This window comes from Beta vulgaris, chromosome 8, assembly GCF_026745355.1.
Source record: "Beta vulgaris subsp. vulgaris cultivar EL10 chromosome 8, EL10.2, whole genome shotgun sequence".
In the NCBI taxonomy this organism is placed as follows: Eukaryota; Viridiplantae; Streptophyta; class Magnoliopsida; order Caryophyllales; family Amaranthaceae; genus Beta; species Beta vulgaris.
The window spans coordinates 4,457,875-4,476,764 of record NC_079209.1 but is presented as its reverse complement, the minus strand read 5'-3'; the positions used below and the strand labels follow the sequence as shown (position 1 = coordinate 4,476,764).

The following is an 18,890-nucleotide window of genomic DNA, read 5'->3' as shown; positions in this document are numbered from 1 at the left end:
GGCCGTTCGTTATCGTTTTCTATTTTCAGTTTTAAGTTTTTTTTTTTTAAACCAAAAAGCATAATTTGAAACCAGAAATGTAGGGCCTGTTCGGTATTAATGTGGTTTTCTATTTTTTGGTTTTTCGATTTTCAAAATCATATGATATATGTCCTATAATGAATAAAAAAATAATCAAATTTATTGAAAACATGATAATTTTGAAAACTGACAATTAAAAATTGAAAACCAATTTTTCTCGTTTCCTGTTTTTGGTTTTTTGTTTTCGAAAAAACTGAAAACTGAAAATAAAAAACGATAACAAACGGGCCCGTAGTTTATGGTTTTTAGTTGTCAATTTTCAAAATTAAGATGATTACTATCAATATGACCAAATTTAAGCTTATAATTGTACTTATATCATTGATTCTAAAATCATAAAAATCAAAAATCAGTGGAATACATCTAGGACAAGATGCATCACGGGTCATGTTTTGTGTTATTTAAGGTTTAGTAAGAACCAGGTCAATTCTTTTGTGTTACTCTTTGTTGTACAGCACGCCTATATGCGCAACACCCCAAAATAGTGTATTTGAGATATTCTAATTACATTGGATTTAATTAGCAAGATGAATGTGAAGTAATTGTATGTTCCAAAACAGTTGGTGCTCGCACTTGACGTTCGGGGTGTATGGCGCAAAGCAACAAAAACAAGGTGTTCATAAACAATAATTTATTCATACTCCCATACTATGGGGCAGAAAATATACATTCTAGTAGCTGTTTGAAGTACAATTTAAAGCTAAAATCTAGCAATTTTAGAGAGTCATCTAAACTGAAAATTGTTGCTAACTTGTGTATATTTCACATGCCTTTGGAATGCTATTGAAATGGAGCTTTGGCCTACTCCCACAAGAAGGATATAAGCTTCCACTGCAAAACTTTAAGTCTGGAAACCGATGCAGTTGGCGTGATTTGGATATAAAAGCTTGATGCTATTAATTCATTGAGGATGACTGGTGGTGAGACCTAACAAGTTAATGTACAAGAGTTTAGATTTTATAGCATATTTGAGATTAGCATGATAACTTTTATAAAGTGGGAATATATGTAACAAATGAAGATGTTTACATCGGTAGGTAGATTCTTAATATGTTTGTCTGACATTCTTAACAGAGCTTCACGTTATTTGGTCAAGGTAGTAAGAACCATTGAGCCAATATCATTCGGGCGCTTTGAGTTGGAAATGGATCCTATGAGTAAAGGGGAATTGTCACTTTTTTATTCTTTTCAAAACAATGATGATGAGTAGTTATGTAATGACTTGCATACCTAGACACGGATAAACTCTCTTTAAAACAATTTGAACAATTACATGGCACATTGTTTCCAAAGAAAACATGTTTGCTGCAAGTATTACACCCAATCTATGTAAGTAAATCTGAATAAGTTGGTTCAAAATGCAAACTTTTAACTACTTAGTTTTGTAGTTTTAGCCCAAAATAAAGTATGATACTGATGTTAGTAACATAATGTAAGGAGAAGGGTATGTGTTTAAAGATTATAGTGCAATGGTGCATGTATGAGTTTGTAATAAAGTAAGACTTATAGTTTTCATATGTATCTCTGCTGTTGAAGCTATTATATTAATTCCTTCCATCGCGAATATAATCTAGGTTTTATATCTGAAGGGAAATGGAACAATTAGAAAGGGTATGATGCTAAACAAATATATGTTGATTCGTAATATGGCTTGAAATGTGCAAGTGAAAAAGTGGAGTTTATAAGTATAGAATTTGCGATATTCACTCTAGATTCGATATTCGAATTAGGCTAGATGTTTGATAGTAGAGTGAATAAGGGAAGAAGTGGACTTTATAAGTGAAAGGCGTGCCACTCTAAAATGACATAATTGTAATATTCAAATTATGCTAAATTTAATTGTCATATTGAATGTCAAGCTATTACTATAAGATGTTTGTTTGATGCTTGCATTTGCAATTTTGCTTTCATCTAGATGTTTGTTTTCTTCCCCATATCTTGCTCGTCTTTTTTAGTTTTGCATGTTTAAACCTTTTTTTTTAAAATACATTTCCACCTCAAATTAGGATTTATTTTCTCCATGTTCCATTAAAAAATTGAATGAAAACGCTCATGTATACTTTTGAATTATAGATTTCAAATTAGAAGAAATCAACATTAACTATATCCCTTAACATTTCATTCTTATGATACACGCTCAATAACTATTTTTATTAATATATTACTTCCTCCGTTCCATAATAAGTGAAACACTTACTATTTTATAACATTTCAAAATAAGTGAAACATACCTTAAATGGAAAAATTAAAGTTATAAATTGACAAGAATACCAATCACAAACTTGTGTGGTTTGCTTTTCTCTCTCCTCCTTTTGATAATGAAAATGGTATTTTATGACTTTTTGGCTTTTGAAAGTGATGTTTATTAAATCTTGTGCCCAATCCCTATGTTTCACTTATTATGGAACAGAGGAAGTATATAATTAGCTATGTTGTTATCCTTATCGGCTATTTCCCCATCCCTCTCTCAACCTCTCTTCATTTCTATCTTCAATGTCATTCTCATCCTTTCTCCCTCCTTTTCACTTACTTTTCCTCCCAAACTCATATTTATATATACTTCCTCCTTTTTTTACAGGTTACACTTTCACTTTTCACGCATGCCAATGCAAAACTTTGAGGTCATATATCTCTAAATTTATATTTGTAAAAAATATAAAAAAGTACATAATAAAAAATACATATTAAGACAAATTTAATAAGATTACACATGACTATAGTTTTATTCCCATATAAATCATAAATGATGGTCAAAGTAAAATTTGTGAATAGTGTAAACGTCAAAGTAAAAAAAATAGAGGAAGTCTTAGAATTGTAATTGACTCTTATTATTTGCTTGTGGAACTATTTTTTTTTTAAAAGAAACACTCAAATGAAAAAAACTATCTCCATAAAGTGTTTTTCTGTCACATTCCCTTTGTTTTGCAAACACTACAAAAAAAAAGCTCATATAGCAATGGATTTTTGGCGACGGATATATATCCGTTTCTAATTTAGAGACGGAATACTGATAATCCGTCTATAAATTAGAGACGGATTTTTAAATCCGTCTCTAACTTTAGGGACGGATTTTAAATATCCGTCCCTAAGTTACAAACGGATTTTAGAAATACGTCTCTAAGTTAGAGACGGATTTTAGAAATCCGTCTCTAAATTTAATTATGAATATTTTATTGTGCTTCTTTAATTTAGGGACGGATTTTACAGATCCGTCTCTAATTTAGGGACGGATTTTTAAAATCCGTCTCTAAATTTAGAGACGGATTTAAAAAATCGTCTCTAAATTTAAATATAAATATTTTATTGCAGTTCTTTAATTTAGAGACGAATTTTATAAATTCATCTCTAATTTAGGGACGGATTTAAAAAATCCGGGTCTCTAAATTTAGATATGATTATTTTATTGCACATCTTTAATTTAGGGACGGATTTTGAAAATCCGTCTCTACATTAGGGACGGATTTTTGAATCCGTCTCTAAATTAGGGACGGATTTTTGAATCCGTCTCTAATATTTCTTCTGCATATTACCAATATTACGTAGAGAAGTATACAAGTTTTATTTGGTGTAGTAAGTTGGAGCTTCTTCTCGTTTCTTTGAGGTCACAAGTTCGATTCTTACAAACAGCGATTCTTGCGACTGTGGAGTCTTCTTATCCTTTCCCTTGTATAGCTGAACCGGGTTTACTTAAGGGATATTCCAAAATGATAATGAGATCAACTTGAACTAGGTAGGTAATTAGGTGATTAAATATAATCATGATAATATTAGGAACTATCGTGTTATTAATTTCGTTTATATATTTTTCATATTTTCAGCGAATTTAGAGATGGATTTTTGGAAATCCGTCTCTAAACTTAGAGACGGATTTCCAAAATCCGTCTCTAAGGATTTTCAAAATCCGTCTCTAACTCGAATTAGCGACAAGGGTTTTAGAGAGGGACAATATCCGTCTCTAAGCCCATATAGCGACGGATTTGACCTATTTACGGACGGATTGTGTCCGTCTCTAAATGGACTTTTTTTTGTAGTGAAATTTTTGAAAGACAATTTTGTAATGTTGTTTACAATTGTTGATCAGGATTTAATTTCTCCATTTTTCATTAAGGAATCGAATAAAAAAGTTACATGTTTAATTTCCGATTATAGACATCAAAGAGAAAATTAACATCAAGTTTTATTGAGCTGAATATATTACTCATTAATCTCTCATATATAATAGGGGTATTCTTGCAATTAATCTTTTATTTGAGTTTCTTTCCAATTTAATAACTATTGTATTTTTTTAATAAATTGTATTTGATTGTATATGCTCTTTTGATTGTATTGTATTCTTTATCTTCTTTTGTAGTTTCGTTTGTCAAATGTGCATTAAAGAAAAAATTACGAATTAGGTAGTACTTTATAAAATTTATTTCATATTATGTTGTCAATTTGAGCTATTTTAGTGGTCGAGGGGAAGCATAGATGCGGAGATTGTGAAAATAATAGACAAGAAAAGTAACGTGAATAGACATACACTGGCTAACTGAAAGTTCTAGAATTATCTGATTATTACCAAATTAAAAGGTGAATCTAGGTGGCAAAGCATATATAAACCGACATAGCACTTGGAGGCAAAAAGTATCATAAAGAGAATTCGGGCCACACTAAACTCAACAATCTTCACCTTGGACCAAATTATATATATGTACAGTGTACTCGTCGTATGAACTCGAAATAGTGTTTTGTATACATATCACTAATTGAACTCGATAATGACCTTCGCATAGAAATATGTGACATACTAGAAGCTATTTTATTTTATAAAGTGTTGATGCCAAATAGGGATTGTGTATGAAAAGTCATATTTGAAGACCATTGTAACATATAGAGACTTTTATGTCTAATAGCCTTCGTAAGTTCTTGGGCACCTTTAAAGACTTTAGGAACTCCACCATAGTCAAAATCTTGCACTCTTTAGAATCAAGAGTGCTCAAAGTGATGATATGTTCTCCTTAAAAAAAAAAAACATATTCAACTTGAAACAAAATCTCGACCTTACGATCATGTATCACGATCCAAACGGAATGAGCATCACGAACTTTGCAGCCGGAATTGTTGCCTATAAAGGCGAGTTTATTCTTCAACAATTTACAAATTGATCCTTTTGAGAATAAACATGGTAGGTGCAACCGGAGTCAAGCATCCAATTTAGAAATCAACTTATTTTAGGAGAAGTAGTCAAAAGAACATAGGTCCGGCCTGTTTGGCAAATAGAATTTAGCTGTTAGAGTTTAAAGTTTGTTGTTAGAGTTTAGAGTTTTTGTTAAGCATATTTGAAAACTTATTTTTATAAATGTGTTTGGTAACAATTAACTGATTGATAAAAACTATTGACATTTGTTTGTGTGAAATGACATTTATAGACATTTTAATACACATGGATAGTATTATTATTAAAAGCATAAAAGTCATTGAATATATTTTTACCTAATCCTTTAAAGAAAAAGCTCCTATTAATAATGAAAAAGTTCATATTAACCTCTTAGGGGTGTTTGGCAATTAGAGTTTTGGAGTAAATAGAGTTTTGGACCAGTCAAAACTCTAAAAGGGTGTTTGGTAAAAGAGAGTTTTAGAAAGAGTTTTGGATTAAAAATCTCTCAAAATGAAGAAGATTCTATTAGGAGCTTTTTATTTAGAGGATTAGTTAGAATATGTTAAATGACTTTTTTGCCTCTAATAATAATACAACACATATGTATTAAAATACATATAAATGTTATTTTACACAAACAAATGTCAATAAGCTTTTCGCAATCAGTTAATTTTTACCAAATACATTTATAAAAAAAAAAGTTGTCAAATCTACTGAACAAAAAGTTAAAATTCTAACATCAACCCCAAAACTCTAACAGCTAAACTTTAAACTCTATGTGCTAGACATGGCCATTATGTTTAATTAAAATCAACTTCCTCATTTGGTGTACGATTTATCCGAATAAAATTTGGATTTTAATTTTTCAATCCAATGCAATCTCAAGTTTCAAACAATAGGTTCCATCAAGTCCGAATTATCTAATCCTTTTTAACTTTGTTTTTCAATGAAATAAATTTGGCAGTGTTTGATGATAGTAAGTAGTTCATACGATCACGTAAAAATTCATTAATAAACAAATAGCAACTAATAATTCATTGCAATAGAAAATTTACCAACAACATAACAACGCTTTCAACTACACAACAGATTGAAATTTATAGCAGCAAGTTATGGTTTAACTTTGAGAAGAAGGAAAAGGCTATCAGACCATTTGTACTTTAAAAAAAGCAGTTTAGCCCAATAACATATATAAAATATAGAGTTATTTACTATTCGGTTATTTTGGAACTTTGGATATAATCACCCTCATTCCAATCCAATCTTAAAATACGATTTTTTAGAAAACTCAATCCAAATTCAATCAAAATATAGTTCGAGCCTAATTCGAATTGCTAATTCAATTTAGATTGGATTCGATTTTGAATTTCTATTTGAATAACTTTCTCCCTTATTTGGCTCTGTTCCCATAGCAAAAAAATTGATTTCATAATTTCAAACTTATATACTAAATTCTTAACCACTAAACCAATTTCACATGTACGTTCCACTACTACATAGCAACTACTATATTTTATATCACCTCTAAACATGAAAAACTTTCCTATGAAATACATTATCCCTATAAACTACACTTATATCCCTATACAAAGCTCCACACACATGCAAACTACTACTATTAATATGAAGCCGAAGTCATATAAAGTCAACTTCCACGGAGGAAAATTACACGCCCAATGTCGTACTTTATAACCAAACTCTAATTGTATATCTATATTTATATTGTGTCATTTAGGGATGGGCAAGGGTAGGGTCTGGGGCCGGACCCTAGACCCGGACCCTAAATTTTTTACAGACCCGGACCCGGACCCTAAGGGTCTGAAAAAATTGGACCCTGACCTAGACCCTTAGGATCTGAAGGGTCTAGAGGGTTTAGACTTAAATTCTTTAATTGGCCAAATTTTCAGCATTATTAATATCAATAATCATCTGAAATTCGCATGACACAAACACGAAAAATCGCATGAAACAAACACAAACAAATAAATTGAAAAAAAGAAACAAACACAAACTTATAAACTGAAAAAAAAGAAAACAGACACAATTCACAAACATATAAACTGAAAAAAACAAAACAAACATACAAACTAAAAAAAATGAAACAAACACAACTTACATAAGAGTTCAGAATGGGTTGTTTTGGTGTTTTAGTTTAGCTATTAGTCTTTTAGAAAATCAGTTTGTTTTTTTAAAAAGAGTTAAAATGTATATATTAAATACGTTTAGGGTCTAAGGGTTGGGTATGGGTCCAAAATTTTAAGACCCGGACCCGGACCCTAAAAAAATTTACTTGGACCCGGACCCGGACCCTTAGGGTCTGAAGAAGTTGGACCCAGACCCTTAAATTAGGGTTGGGTCCAACAGGGTCCAGGTAGGGTCCTGGACCCATGCCCATCGCTAGACTGTCATGACATTGTTTTACATTTGGCAATAGCTACATACATAATACATGTGATCGTAAATGTACTAGTAATTATCACGACTCTAACGTCTGAAGCATAGTGAATTGGTGGACACATATTGTCTCCAGTTTTTACTGACTTTTATTAGGATTTTCCGTGTCATCATTTATTGTCTTCTCTTTCTTTATTTTCGTCACTTAAATTCCGTATTTTATTTTTCTTGATATAATCTAGTTATCTACAACCAATAAGTTTGGATCTTCGGATCCAATCACCCTGAGTCGAATCGAATATGAAAATCCAATTCTATATAAAACTCAATATGAATTCAATCAAAATATATCTAGGTCTAATTCGAATTGCTAATTCAATTTAGATTGAATTGGATTTTGTTTTTTCTTTTTCAAATAACTTCCACTCTAATTTATCTATGTTCCCATAGTAAAATATTTAATCCCATGATTTCAAGCTTGTATATTAAAATCTTAATCAGTAAACCAATTAATGTTCGGTGTTATAATTTTTAAAGTAAAATATTAATAAATAAAAATCATAATTCATAATCTATACAAATATATTAAAAAGACATTCGTATCAGAGGAGCGATGCTACTTGACACTCTTCTCAAACTTTGTTTAACCACTAATACACTACAATTTCATTGCTTAAGTTTCAAAGTAAAACATAATAAAGTCTTTTAATTATATGTACTTATAAAGACATAGACACGCTTTTTGATCTCTAACAATTTTGATTAAGTAAGAACATTCACTTACCCTACTTCCATTGAGATAGGTATTTTTAGAGTTGATCATTTTGACCTTCGCCCGACCCACTTTTTGGGCGGGTGTTGGGCAGAACTTTTTGGCACACGGTCGGGCCCAATATTTTTTTTTTTGCTTTGGGCGGGTTTTAATTAAAACTATTTGCGAGAGTTTGATATCTCTATTATATAAGAGAAGAGGGGAGCAATGGTGTCTTCTTTTTAAATGCCAATTTTGCCCCCTTCTCTTTCTAAATTATAAAATAGTGTTTGTATTTTTGACTTTGCTAAATTTAAGAGCTGCCTATATTTGGCAAACTATATTCCTCCTTTTTTTTCCCTCAAAAAGATGTTTACCATGTCCATTTCCCACAGCCACAGTCAAGAAAAAAAAATATTTCGTGCCATATATCATACAGGTTGCACGGATTCGATTATGAGCTTATAACTACACAATACTACGATCTAATAAATTTTTGATAACTCAGAAGAGAAGCTCCAAACGAAAGAGGAAAAAACCTAAAATAAATTTAAAACGCTAATAACTTAATAGGTCATGATTTGATGATTAGATTAACAATATTCGCACATTTCCAGAATATTATTATGTTCGCAATGACATTTTCTGAAATTTGTAATGATATATAATTTTTCTACGTAGTGCCCCGTGTTTCTCGAAATTCTACGTTGTACCCAGCCTTTTTGAACTCTCCACATTGTACCCCTAAATTTTCTAAACGTCACACAAAATACCCTTACTAATAGAAAATCCTACTCCAAACCTAACTTAGTTTTCAATTTATCAGATCATATCCCAAACCTCAGTCAACTAACAAGGCTAAAACATCCTACTCTATCCCCACAAATTAAGAAAGTCCCAAAATTTATTATTTGATATCGTGTATAAGAGTATTGTGGGTAACATTAACAAATCTTAGGGGTACAATTTGGAAATTTTAAAAACGTCGGGTACAACATAGAATTTCGTAAAACACGGGGGTACTATGTAGAAAAATCTTTTTTTTTCTAAATATTCATAAAATACGGGGGTATAATAGCTCACACATTGGCTTATATAAGATAGTTTTTTGAAAGGAAAAAATGGTTATAAAAGGTAGTTTTTTGAAATTTTTCCTTATAAAATTTTACGGTTAACTTTTAATTTGTTCATTTGACCCCTGTAAAATAGTTGCTCAAGATCTGCAACTGGGAGGCGGTACGTTTAATTAATTAACTCTACTAGTCTTACATGCACGCGATGCGTGCGATAGTGTGTGAAGTAGAAAATAGAATTAATTAGGTAGAAAAACCGACTTTACATTTTGTTTCTTTCAAAAACTGATGTTTACTTTAAATGTCCTACTTTCCCACCTTTTTTCGTTCAAATGAAACAGTTAGTTGTCTCTTTTTTTTATCCCTTAGGGCTACATATAAGCATAAATACATATCTTAAAATGGAAACAATTTATGAATTCATGACAAAATTTCACATCATTTGAGGTAATAAATGCTTGATTCAAATTTTTATTTCTATTTTAAGCTTCTTATATATAGCCATAAGGGCTACATATATCATTTTCCTTCTTTTATTCCTTTTTCTATTTTTTGGTGTCCCTCATGTGTTGCCTGTTGCCTTACATAATAGAGATTTGAAAGGGGTTTTAAGAATTGGCGATGGATGGTAGAGCAACCTCATGGGAAGGACGGAAGGGTCGTCGTTCTCGGCGTGTGCCTTCATTAAATCCAAAATATACTAATGGAACCGATACTAGGTATATTTTATTTTGCTTTTAGTAAACTAGTTGCTTTCTTTGTTTATTTATTCAATTGTCTTGGAAAAGAATTCGATGATAGAGTTAAATTATTGCTTAATCGTGGTTGCAATATATTACTTTTGTTTTTTCTGTGCTCGATGATTTTTGGTTTTGTGCTTGGATAGGTATATGTATTATTGCTTGATTATTCTTGTCACAAATTATTTGGTAGTCAATTGCGTTGTTGGAGGTTGCGAGAGGCAAGAATCGAACCCTTGTCATAATATTTTGGATTCTTTTGTTAGAGAGTTGAGGATACTATATTTTGCTACATTATATTGATGTTTATCTGTATGACTGTATCATCTTGCTGTTTAATTACTCAGTTAGATTACCCATTACATAACATTCCTTGCTTTTTTCGGTTAATCAATGCGTATATGGTATGTGCTAGGAAAGTTATACTTCCTCTGTTCTACCATAAATGAAACACTCCCCTCAGGAAGCTCTCGTATGAAAAGAGAGAAGCGTTTCATTTATTTTAGAATCGAGGAAGTATCTTTATCTCATTGATTACTGCTGTTATGATTTATTTGTATCAATACGAGTATACAACTTGTTGCTGTTATGATCAATTAATTATTGGTAATTGCGTTGTTTATTTATCTCTGTGTTTTTTGTGCCTGTGCCTACTTGGAACTTTGGTTTCTTTGTTTGTTAATATACTCCATGTTGGTCTTACCTTTGTTCAGACAAATACATAATTTTAGAGGAAAGCCTGCTAGGTTCTTTAAAGTTGGCTCCACTTACGAGTTGAAACCACTAAACTGGTCCAAACGTGATGAATTCAGGTACTCTTTCTTTCAAGGCCTTTATTATCTACATACTCTATTTGTGGTATTTGATCTTCTTAAAGCCCGAGTCTGTTTCATGCTTGTTTTTGTTGGTTTTGGTTAGACAACGAGACTCTCGTACACTGCATTTCCCTAAAAGAACGAAGGTTCCATCAGCCAAACGTGGCTCCCCTTACAAGTTGCGACCATTGTCTGTGCCTGGTTTTTCATCTTTTCAATCCAATCAGCCGCACAACCCGATCGTAACCAGGTTAACTTCTTTTTTTAAGGCTTTATTGTCTTATTGATTAGTGCGTTCAAAATTGTATGTAAATGATCGTATTCTTTCTGAAATATGAAGGTCTCCACTCTCATTAGTAGAGGGATGAAAACAGAACAAGGGTCGGCTTTAAGTGGATATTAGCCTCCCAAATTCGACTTTTAGTATCCTACAAGTAGTAATTAAGGAGAACAATGAGGGATTATGTAAGGAAGTCTTTTTGTTACGAGCTAGGTGATTGCAGACCTGATTCCAGATGTTCTTGAAAATATACTAATGACACATCAAAACAAGATTTCGCTTGCGATGCATAGTAGATACCCGTCTGATCCTCTTTTTTCTTTTCTTTGCCTCTTGTCTGTGTATATGGACTAATGACAGTGTTAAGAATCACTTGTCCGTGAACATACCGAAAACAAATTTTCTGCACCCTCAGTACTGAAATAAGGCAAGGTTGTTCATGATCAGTAGACAGGAAACCTGTGACCTGTCTGCATAATAGACAGGCTAAACTCATGAGTATCAATCGTGTTAGCTTGGATTTTTATATTGCTCTAGGTTACCAGCTCTCGACTGTTTCTCGTACCCATATATATTCTGATGTCTGTTATGATAACTTGGGGCAGCTACTTATTGTCAAGTGTGGGAGATGATGATTTTGATGAGGAATCTGAAGCTAGTAGAAAAGAATATGCAACTATTGCTTTACAAAAACGGAATGCATTTCACAAAGTATATTTTGAGCTCGTGGAAATGGGGCCCCTAGCTTCAGGTTACAGTTCAGCTGGGCGTATATTGCATTTAAACTTCAAGGCTAGAAACAATGATGAACCTGGTGCTTCGGTGCAGACCTTTTTCACTGAAATGATCAAAACTAATAGGAATGTCGTCAGTCTTACGTGTGTCCGCTGCTTGGGGCCAAGCAGCTCATTACCAGGTTACGTACTGTGAACCATGGATGATTTGACGTCAGAATTTTTTTACTGTCTTTTTTTCGTACTCTTTCCACTCGTGATTATCATTATGAGAAAACTTTTTCCACCTTCTTGCAGATAAAGCCAAGATTGTTGGCTGCTTATATTGTTCTTCTCACAATATTCATCATCCTGGTGAGAGCTTGTTGAATGTTTATCATAATGGTAGGGAATATTATTGGACGACTTTGGAGTACCAAATCAATAAGCTATACGATTTCGTATGGAAGAGGTATATTGAGGGATTCTATTGAGAATATGATGTAGACTGAGATTAATTTTCATGTATGCAGTAGAAATTGGTGTAAAATTGGTGTATTTCATGCTGTTTAATGCCTGTAATTTTGTAGCTCTTTTACAGGTGTAATCTTCTTGTTTTTTAGTGATCCTAGGATGATTGTATTAGGGACCACTTGGGTGATGTGTCTTTTGTCTTTTTGTACACATATCCCTAGGTTTATTGGAGTGCTGTGGCATATATACCCAGCACATTTTGGCTGCGCCGTTTCATCACAAAATAGTGAGAAATAGTGGAAGCTAGTTGCTATCCAGAAAGAGAAAAATTGAATCTTTAATTTTCTTTATGGTATTAGAGCAGGTTTCTTTTAAAATCATTTAAACCTGGTTCAAGCTTTTCTGTTAGTTTGAAGGTTCTTGTTTTGAAATGGCTGGAACTAACAACAACAAAGATAAAGATAACAATTTGAATCGATACAAAGATCCTCTCTTTCTTGCTGTAAATGAAAATGCAGCAACCCCCTTAGGAGGAATAATCTTTGATGGAGGAAATTTTCTCAACTGGAACAGAAGCATTAGAATAACACTTGGTGCTAAGAACAAGTTAGGATTTCTTGAAGGAAAGCACAAGAAACCTACCACTGGAGCTGATGAAATCCAGAAATGGATAAGATGTGATTTTATGGTGAGATCATGGATTCTTAACACCATTAAACCTGAAATTGCAAGTAGTCTTGTTAGTATGCAGTCTACTAGCAGATTGTGGGAAGAAATAGTTGAGAGGTATGGTCAAACCAATGCTCCTCAACTATATCAACTCAAGAAAGAATTATGGGATCTTAAACAAGATAACTTGAGTGTGAGTGACTACTATTGTAGACTCAAAGAGCTATGGGAGCAGATAGCTGAGTTGGAAGATATCCCACAATGAAGCTGTGGAGCCATGGGGAACTGCACTTGTGATTTGCACACCAAAATCTCACAGAGAGATTCTGATAACAAGCTCATGAAGTTTTTGAATGGATTAAATGATGGTTATGAACAAATGAAAACAAACTTTCTCAGCATGGATCCTTTGTTGGCTGTGAACAAAGCTTAAAATCTTGTTATGCAAGTTGAAAAACAGAAACAACTTGCCATTCAGATGAACCTTGGAGCAGAGATGAGTGCCTTAGCTGCAAACAGACAGAGTTATAGCCTTGGGCCTCTTAAAAACTTCCAGAAGAAAGACTATAAGAAGATGAAGATGGAAGACTATAAGAGAATGAAGATGGAGAAGGAGTTGAAGAAATGCAGTCACTGTGGTCTGAAAGGACATGTCAAGGAGGAGTGCTTTGAGATCAATGGTTATCCAGAGTGGTTCAAGCAACCAAGAGGAAAATCATGGCACAAGGAAGCAGCCAACATGTCGAGGCAGGAGGAAGAAGCTGCTGGAAATACACCCTTGGATCATTCTTCACAGAGAGAAGGTTGTTTTGGTAAGCTTGATTAGAATGTAGTTTCTTCTTTTGTTCAGGAACTGATGAAGCTGATGGGGGATAAGCAAAATGGAGAAGGAGGAAGTTCTAGCAACTTTGCAGGTAAAGTTACAGCAAACATTGCTAACTATGTTCATCACAATGCAAAGTTAGATAATTGGCTCATTGATTCAGGAGCCAGTGATCACATCACTGGAAATAGGAAATTTCTAATCAACATAAAAATAAAAGGAAATGTGAGGGTAGGATTACCAGATGGAAGTGTAAAGACAGTGAAGGAAATGGGAGATATAAAGTTGAATGAAGGAATCATTCTTTATGATGTTCTGTATATACCTGATTTTAAACATAGTCTTCTCTCTAGAGCAAGTTTGTGAAGCAATGTAATAAGGAGCTTGTTTTTGACAAGAATGGTGCTTCTTACAGGACCATATCACTAAGAGGGAGTGAAGCTTGGAAAGAATGAGAATGATTTATACAAATTCCTAGAAGGAGGAAATACTGACAAGGAGAAGGATGATTTAGGAAGACAAGGGAAAGCACATGTCAGTGCATGTAATAAAGTAGACAAACAGAACCTACATGCCAGACTTGGACATGTATCTGTGTCTAAAATGCAACATTTACATTTTTGCAAATGTGATGATTTGAATGAATACTTCTGTGATACATGTTCTATTGCAAAACATCATAAACAGCCTTTCCTTCCTAGTGAGTCTGTCACTACTCACATATTTGATTTGATTCATGTGGACCTATGGGGTCCTTACAGAGTTGAAAATATCACAGGTGCCAGATATTTTTTAACTATTGTAGAGATTTTAGTAGAGCAACTTGGACACACTTTTGTCCACAAAGAACAGGTTAAGGGAACCTTAACAGGTTTCTTTTGTTATGTGGAGAATCAATTTGATACCAAAGTTAAGATTTTAAGAAGTGATAATGGGACTGAGATATTTCAGTCTGAATGCAGTGAGATTTTTCTTAAAAGAGGTATATTCCACCAAAGAAGTGTTGCAGGAGTGCCTCAACAAAATGCCAGGGTTGAGAGGAAACATAGGTATCTTCTGGATACAGCTAGGGCGCTCAAGCTTCATGCTGGGCTTCCTGATTACCTATGGGGTGAATGTATTCTCTCAGCCACTCATCTCATCAATCTGCTCCCTAGTCGTGTGATAAATTGGGAGACTCCCTACAAGAAGCTGATGAAAAAAGATGTTAATTATGATCACTTGAAGGTGATTGGATGCTTGTGTTATGCAAGCCCTCACAAAAAACCCACTGACAAGTTTGGTGCCAGGGGATTGAGATGCATCTTGATAGGGTACCCACATAATCAAAAGGGGTACAAGCTGTTAGATTTGCACAGCAAGAAAATATTTGTGAGTAGGGATGTGGTTTTTAAGGAACATATCTTTCCTTTTCTTCTAAAAAAAACTACTGATGATATCAGTGATGTTTTAAGATATGATGAATTTTATAACAATGAAGATTCTGTTCCTAGTAATGACCTTTTAGGTGAGACAGCTGAACAGGAATCTCTACACACTGATGTTGTGGAGGAGGAAAACACAACAAGAGATTCAGAAGAAATTTCTGATGATAATGCTCATCAAGGAGAAAGAAGACCTCAGAGAGGGAGCCATCTCCCCAAGAGATATCAGGATTTTATTCTTGACATGCCCAAGAGCAGGAGCAATGTTCATGATGTCAATCTTATTGCAGCCAACCTTGTTGACTCCTCTTATTATTCAGCAGATTATCTCGCTTCTCTTTGCAATGTTCTCATGTGAGAGAACCTAGTCACTATGAAGAAGCATGTCAAGATGAAGGATGGGTGAAGGCTATGGATTCAGAGATCAAAGCATTAGTAGATAATGCAACATGGGAAATGGTAGATCTCCCACCAGACAAGAAGGCTCTTGATAGTAAATGGGTATACAAGATTAAATTCACTCCTGAAGGGCATGTTGACAAACTAAAAGCAAGATTAGTGGCAAGAGGTGATAGGCAGGTGGAAGGGAAGGATTACAAGCATACTTTTTCTCCTGTTGCCAAGTTTGCTAGTGTTAGAGTTCTTATTGCTCTTGCTACTGCCTTAAGTTGGCCTTTGCACCAGTTAGACACTAACAATGCCTTCTTACATGGGCATTTAGATGAAGAGGTGTATTTGAAGCCTCTAAAAGGTTTTCAAGGTGGGAAGGAAGGACAAGTTTGCAGACTTAAGAAGAGTTTATATGGGCTCAAACAGGCATCTAGACAGTGGAATATTGAGCTCACTCAACACTTTCTTGCTCATGGTTACACTCAATCCAAGAGAGATTATTCCATGTTTACAAAGAAACATTCAGGTAAACAAACAATCATATTAGTCTATGTTGATGATTTGCTCATCAGTGGAGATGATGATGTTGAAATTCAGAAGATTAAAGACAGTCTTGATAGTGCCTTCACTATTAAGGATCTTGGAGCAATTAGATATTTTTTAGGGATTGAGGTCTCTAGAACTTCCCAAGGAACTATGTTAAATCAAAGGAAATTCATCCTTGATATCCTTAAGAGCATTGGGATGGAGTGTTGCAAACCAACCAAGTTCCCCTTTCCTAAGGGAATTAAACTAAGTACTGACACAGGTGATCTCATGGAAGATCCTGAATGTTACAGAAGAATAATTGGGAAGCTTCTCTACCTTAATTTAACAAGACCTGACATTTCATACAGTGTGCAGCAATTAAGCCAATTCATGTCTACTCCTAGATTGCCCCATTTTCAGGCTGCTATTCATGTTATAAAGTATCTAGCAGGGACTCTAGATTGGGGTCTCTATTATGCAGCTCATCAACCTTTGCAACTCACAGCCTTTTGTGACTCAGACTGGGGAAGCTGTGCTTTCAGTGCTAGGTCTCTGACTGGCTACTGTATTTTCTTGGGAAATTCTCTTGTTTCTTGGAAGACCAAGAAGCAGAAAACTGTATCTAAATCTTCAACCGAGGCAGAATATAGGTGTATGTCTCAAACTACCAGTGAAATAGTCTGGGTTCATGGACTTCTGGAGGACCTCTCTTTCATCATACCTCAACCTATTGATCTCTTCTGTGACAACAAGTCTGCAGCAAACCATCTTGCTTACAATCCCATTTTCCATGAAAGGACGAAGCATTTAAAAGTGGACTGTCATTATGTTCGAGAACACATTCAATCTGGATTTCTTAAGGTTCTTCGCATCAAGTCTTTTCTTCAACTGGCAGATATTATGACCAAATCTTTGAGTGAGACACAGCATAACCATCTATCATTTAAGTTGGGCATAGTGTCCTCTGCTCCAACTTGAGAGGGGGGTATTGAGAATATGATGTAGACTGAGATTAATTTTCATGTATGCAGTAGAAATTGGTGTAAAATGGTGTATTTCATGCTGTTTAATGCCTGTAATTTTGTAGCTCTTTTACAGGTGTAATCTTCTTATTTTTTTAGTGATCCTAGGATGATTGTATTAGGGACCACTTGGGTGATGTGTCTTTTGTCTTTTTGTACACATATCCCTAGGTTTATTGGAGTGTTGTGGCATATATACCCAGCACATTTTGCCTGCGCCGTTTCATCACAAAATAGTGAGAAATACTGGAAGCTAGTTGCTATCCAGAAAGAAAAATTGAATCTTTAATTTTCTTTAGATTCTCTTTATTGCTTATATATTCTGGTGCCTTTTTTTAAGTTGAATTGTTCCATAGTATGTCTTTGTAGTCAGCAATTTGTCAGGATTGGTTCGAAAATTCTCGCAATGATCTTTAATATAGTTCTTGCTAAAATTGATTACATTTTTCATCCTTAGAAAATTAGTATAACAAAGTGTTAGCATAATTCTGATTTACTTCTATTTTCCTCTCCCATCAAAAAATATAAATGAATATAGTGAAAAAGAAGACTTCATTCCTAGGTTCTCGCATCCTGGACTCAAGTACTTTGGCAAGCGCTATCAAAAGACAGCATCTTTACTTCCAACTGCTGCCTTAAGCCTGTTTAATAGCGAGAAAAAGGTGTGTTTTCTTTTAATTAGTCTCTCTTTTTCTGACCAACAATAAATAGCTTCTGCTGTATTATTTTCTTTCCAACCATTCCTAACTGTATACCCTTATGTTTCCATGATTGCTGATTTACAGGACACATACTTTGAGTTTGTGAAGCCTGGCTTCTCTGGAAGATCATATACATCGCTGGGTTGGCTTTTTCATATGAACTTTGAGGCTAAGAACAAGGATGATCCTGATGTTCCAGTTCAGATTTTCTTTGCTGAATATATGTGTGGTTTCGATTTTGTCTTTGCTGTCTTTTGCGAGTGCTTAGGTCCATCCGATTCCCCTTTTCCAGGTATAAGTTTGTACTTAATATATAATTAACTTTGTCTCTTGTACATCAATTTGTTGTACATCTATTAGTATGATACAATGACAATCCTTTTGACAATTTTGATGTCACAAACTTACAGAGGAAGCTAAACAAGGTTGCACTATTTGTGGTTCTTGCTGTGTTCGTCATCCTCTAGGTCCAGGGTACATGAATGGATGAGAATATTTGGATTATTATGACTGATGCTACGATAAAGCTTAAGTTGTATGTGTGTATATGCTGAGCGGTTGGGACAGGAGTTAGGCTTTTTTGTTTCATGCTTAAAGTCTGTTTTTAGGTCATTTTAGCTCTAAAATTTTAGGTTATATGCCCTTTTTGCTTCTCAATATGGGCTTATTAGGCTCAAGTAATTAATATTTCTCCATTTGTCAAGGTAAAAAGAGTAATGTTAATATATTATATGCTCTTTTGATTGTATTCTGTTCTTCATCTTCCTTTGTACGTAGTTTCATTTGTCAAATATGGATTAAAGAAAAAAAATATGAATGGAGGTAGTACTTTATAGAATTTGTTTCATATTATCTTGTCAATTTGAGCTATTTTA

At 33.9% G+C, this 18,890-nt stretch overlaps 1 protein-coding gene across 1 annotated transcript; it reads left to right on the top strand.

Annotated features, from left to right (window-relative positions):
• The first annotated feature begins 10,012 nt into the window (after positions 1–10,012).
• On the top strand, positions 10,013–18,600 carry LOC104900740 (uncharacterized). The gene is made up of 8 exons (XM_010688245.3): positions 10,013–10,155; positions 10,890–10,988; positions 11,095–11,241; positions 11,877–12,187; positions 12,303–12,456; positions 17,877–17,976; positions 18,100–18,307; positions 18,426–18,600. The coding sequence occupies exons 1-8, from the start codon at positions 10,058–10,060 to the stop codon at positions 18,503–18,505; spliced, it is 1,197 nt and encodes a 398-aa protein (XP_010686547.1). The 5' UTR covers positions 10,013–10,057; the 3' UTR covers positions 18,506–18,600.
• The last annotated feature ends 290 nt before the right edge of the window (positions 18,601–18,890 follow it).

Coding starts and splice junctions, on each gene's coding strand:
- LOC104900740 (XM_010688245.3), top strand. CDS start 10,058: ATGGATGGTAGAGCAACCTCATGGGAAGGACGGAAGGGTCGTCGTTCT. Junction 12,457..17,876: donor TACGATTTCGTATGGAAGAG/GTATATTGAGGG, acceptor CTTCATTCCTAG/GTTCTCGCATCCTGGACTCA. Junction 18,308..18,425: donor ATCCGATTCCCCTTTTCCAG/GTATAAGTTTGT, acceptor ACAAACTTACAG/AGGAAGCTAAACAAGGTTGC.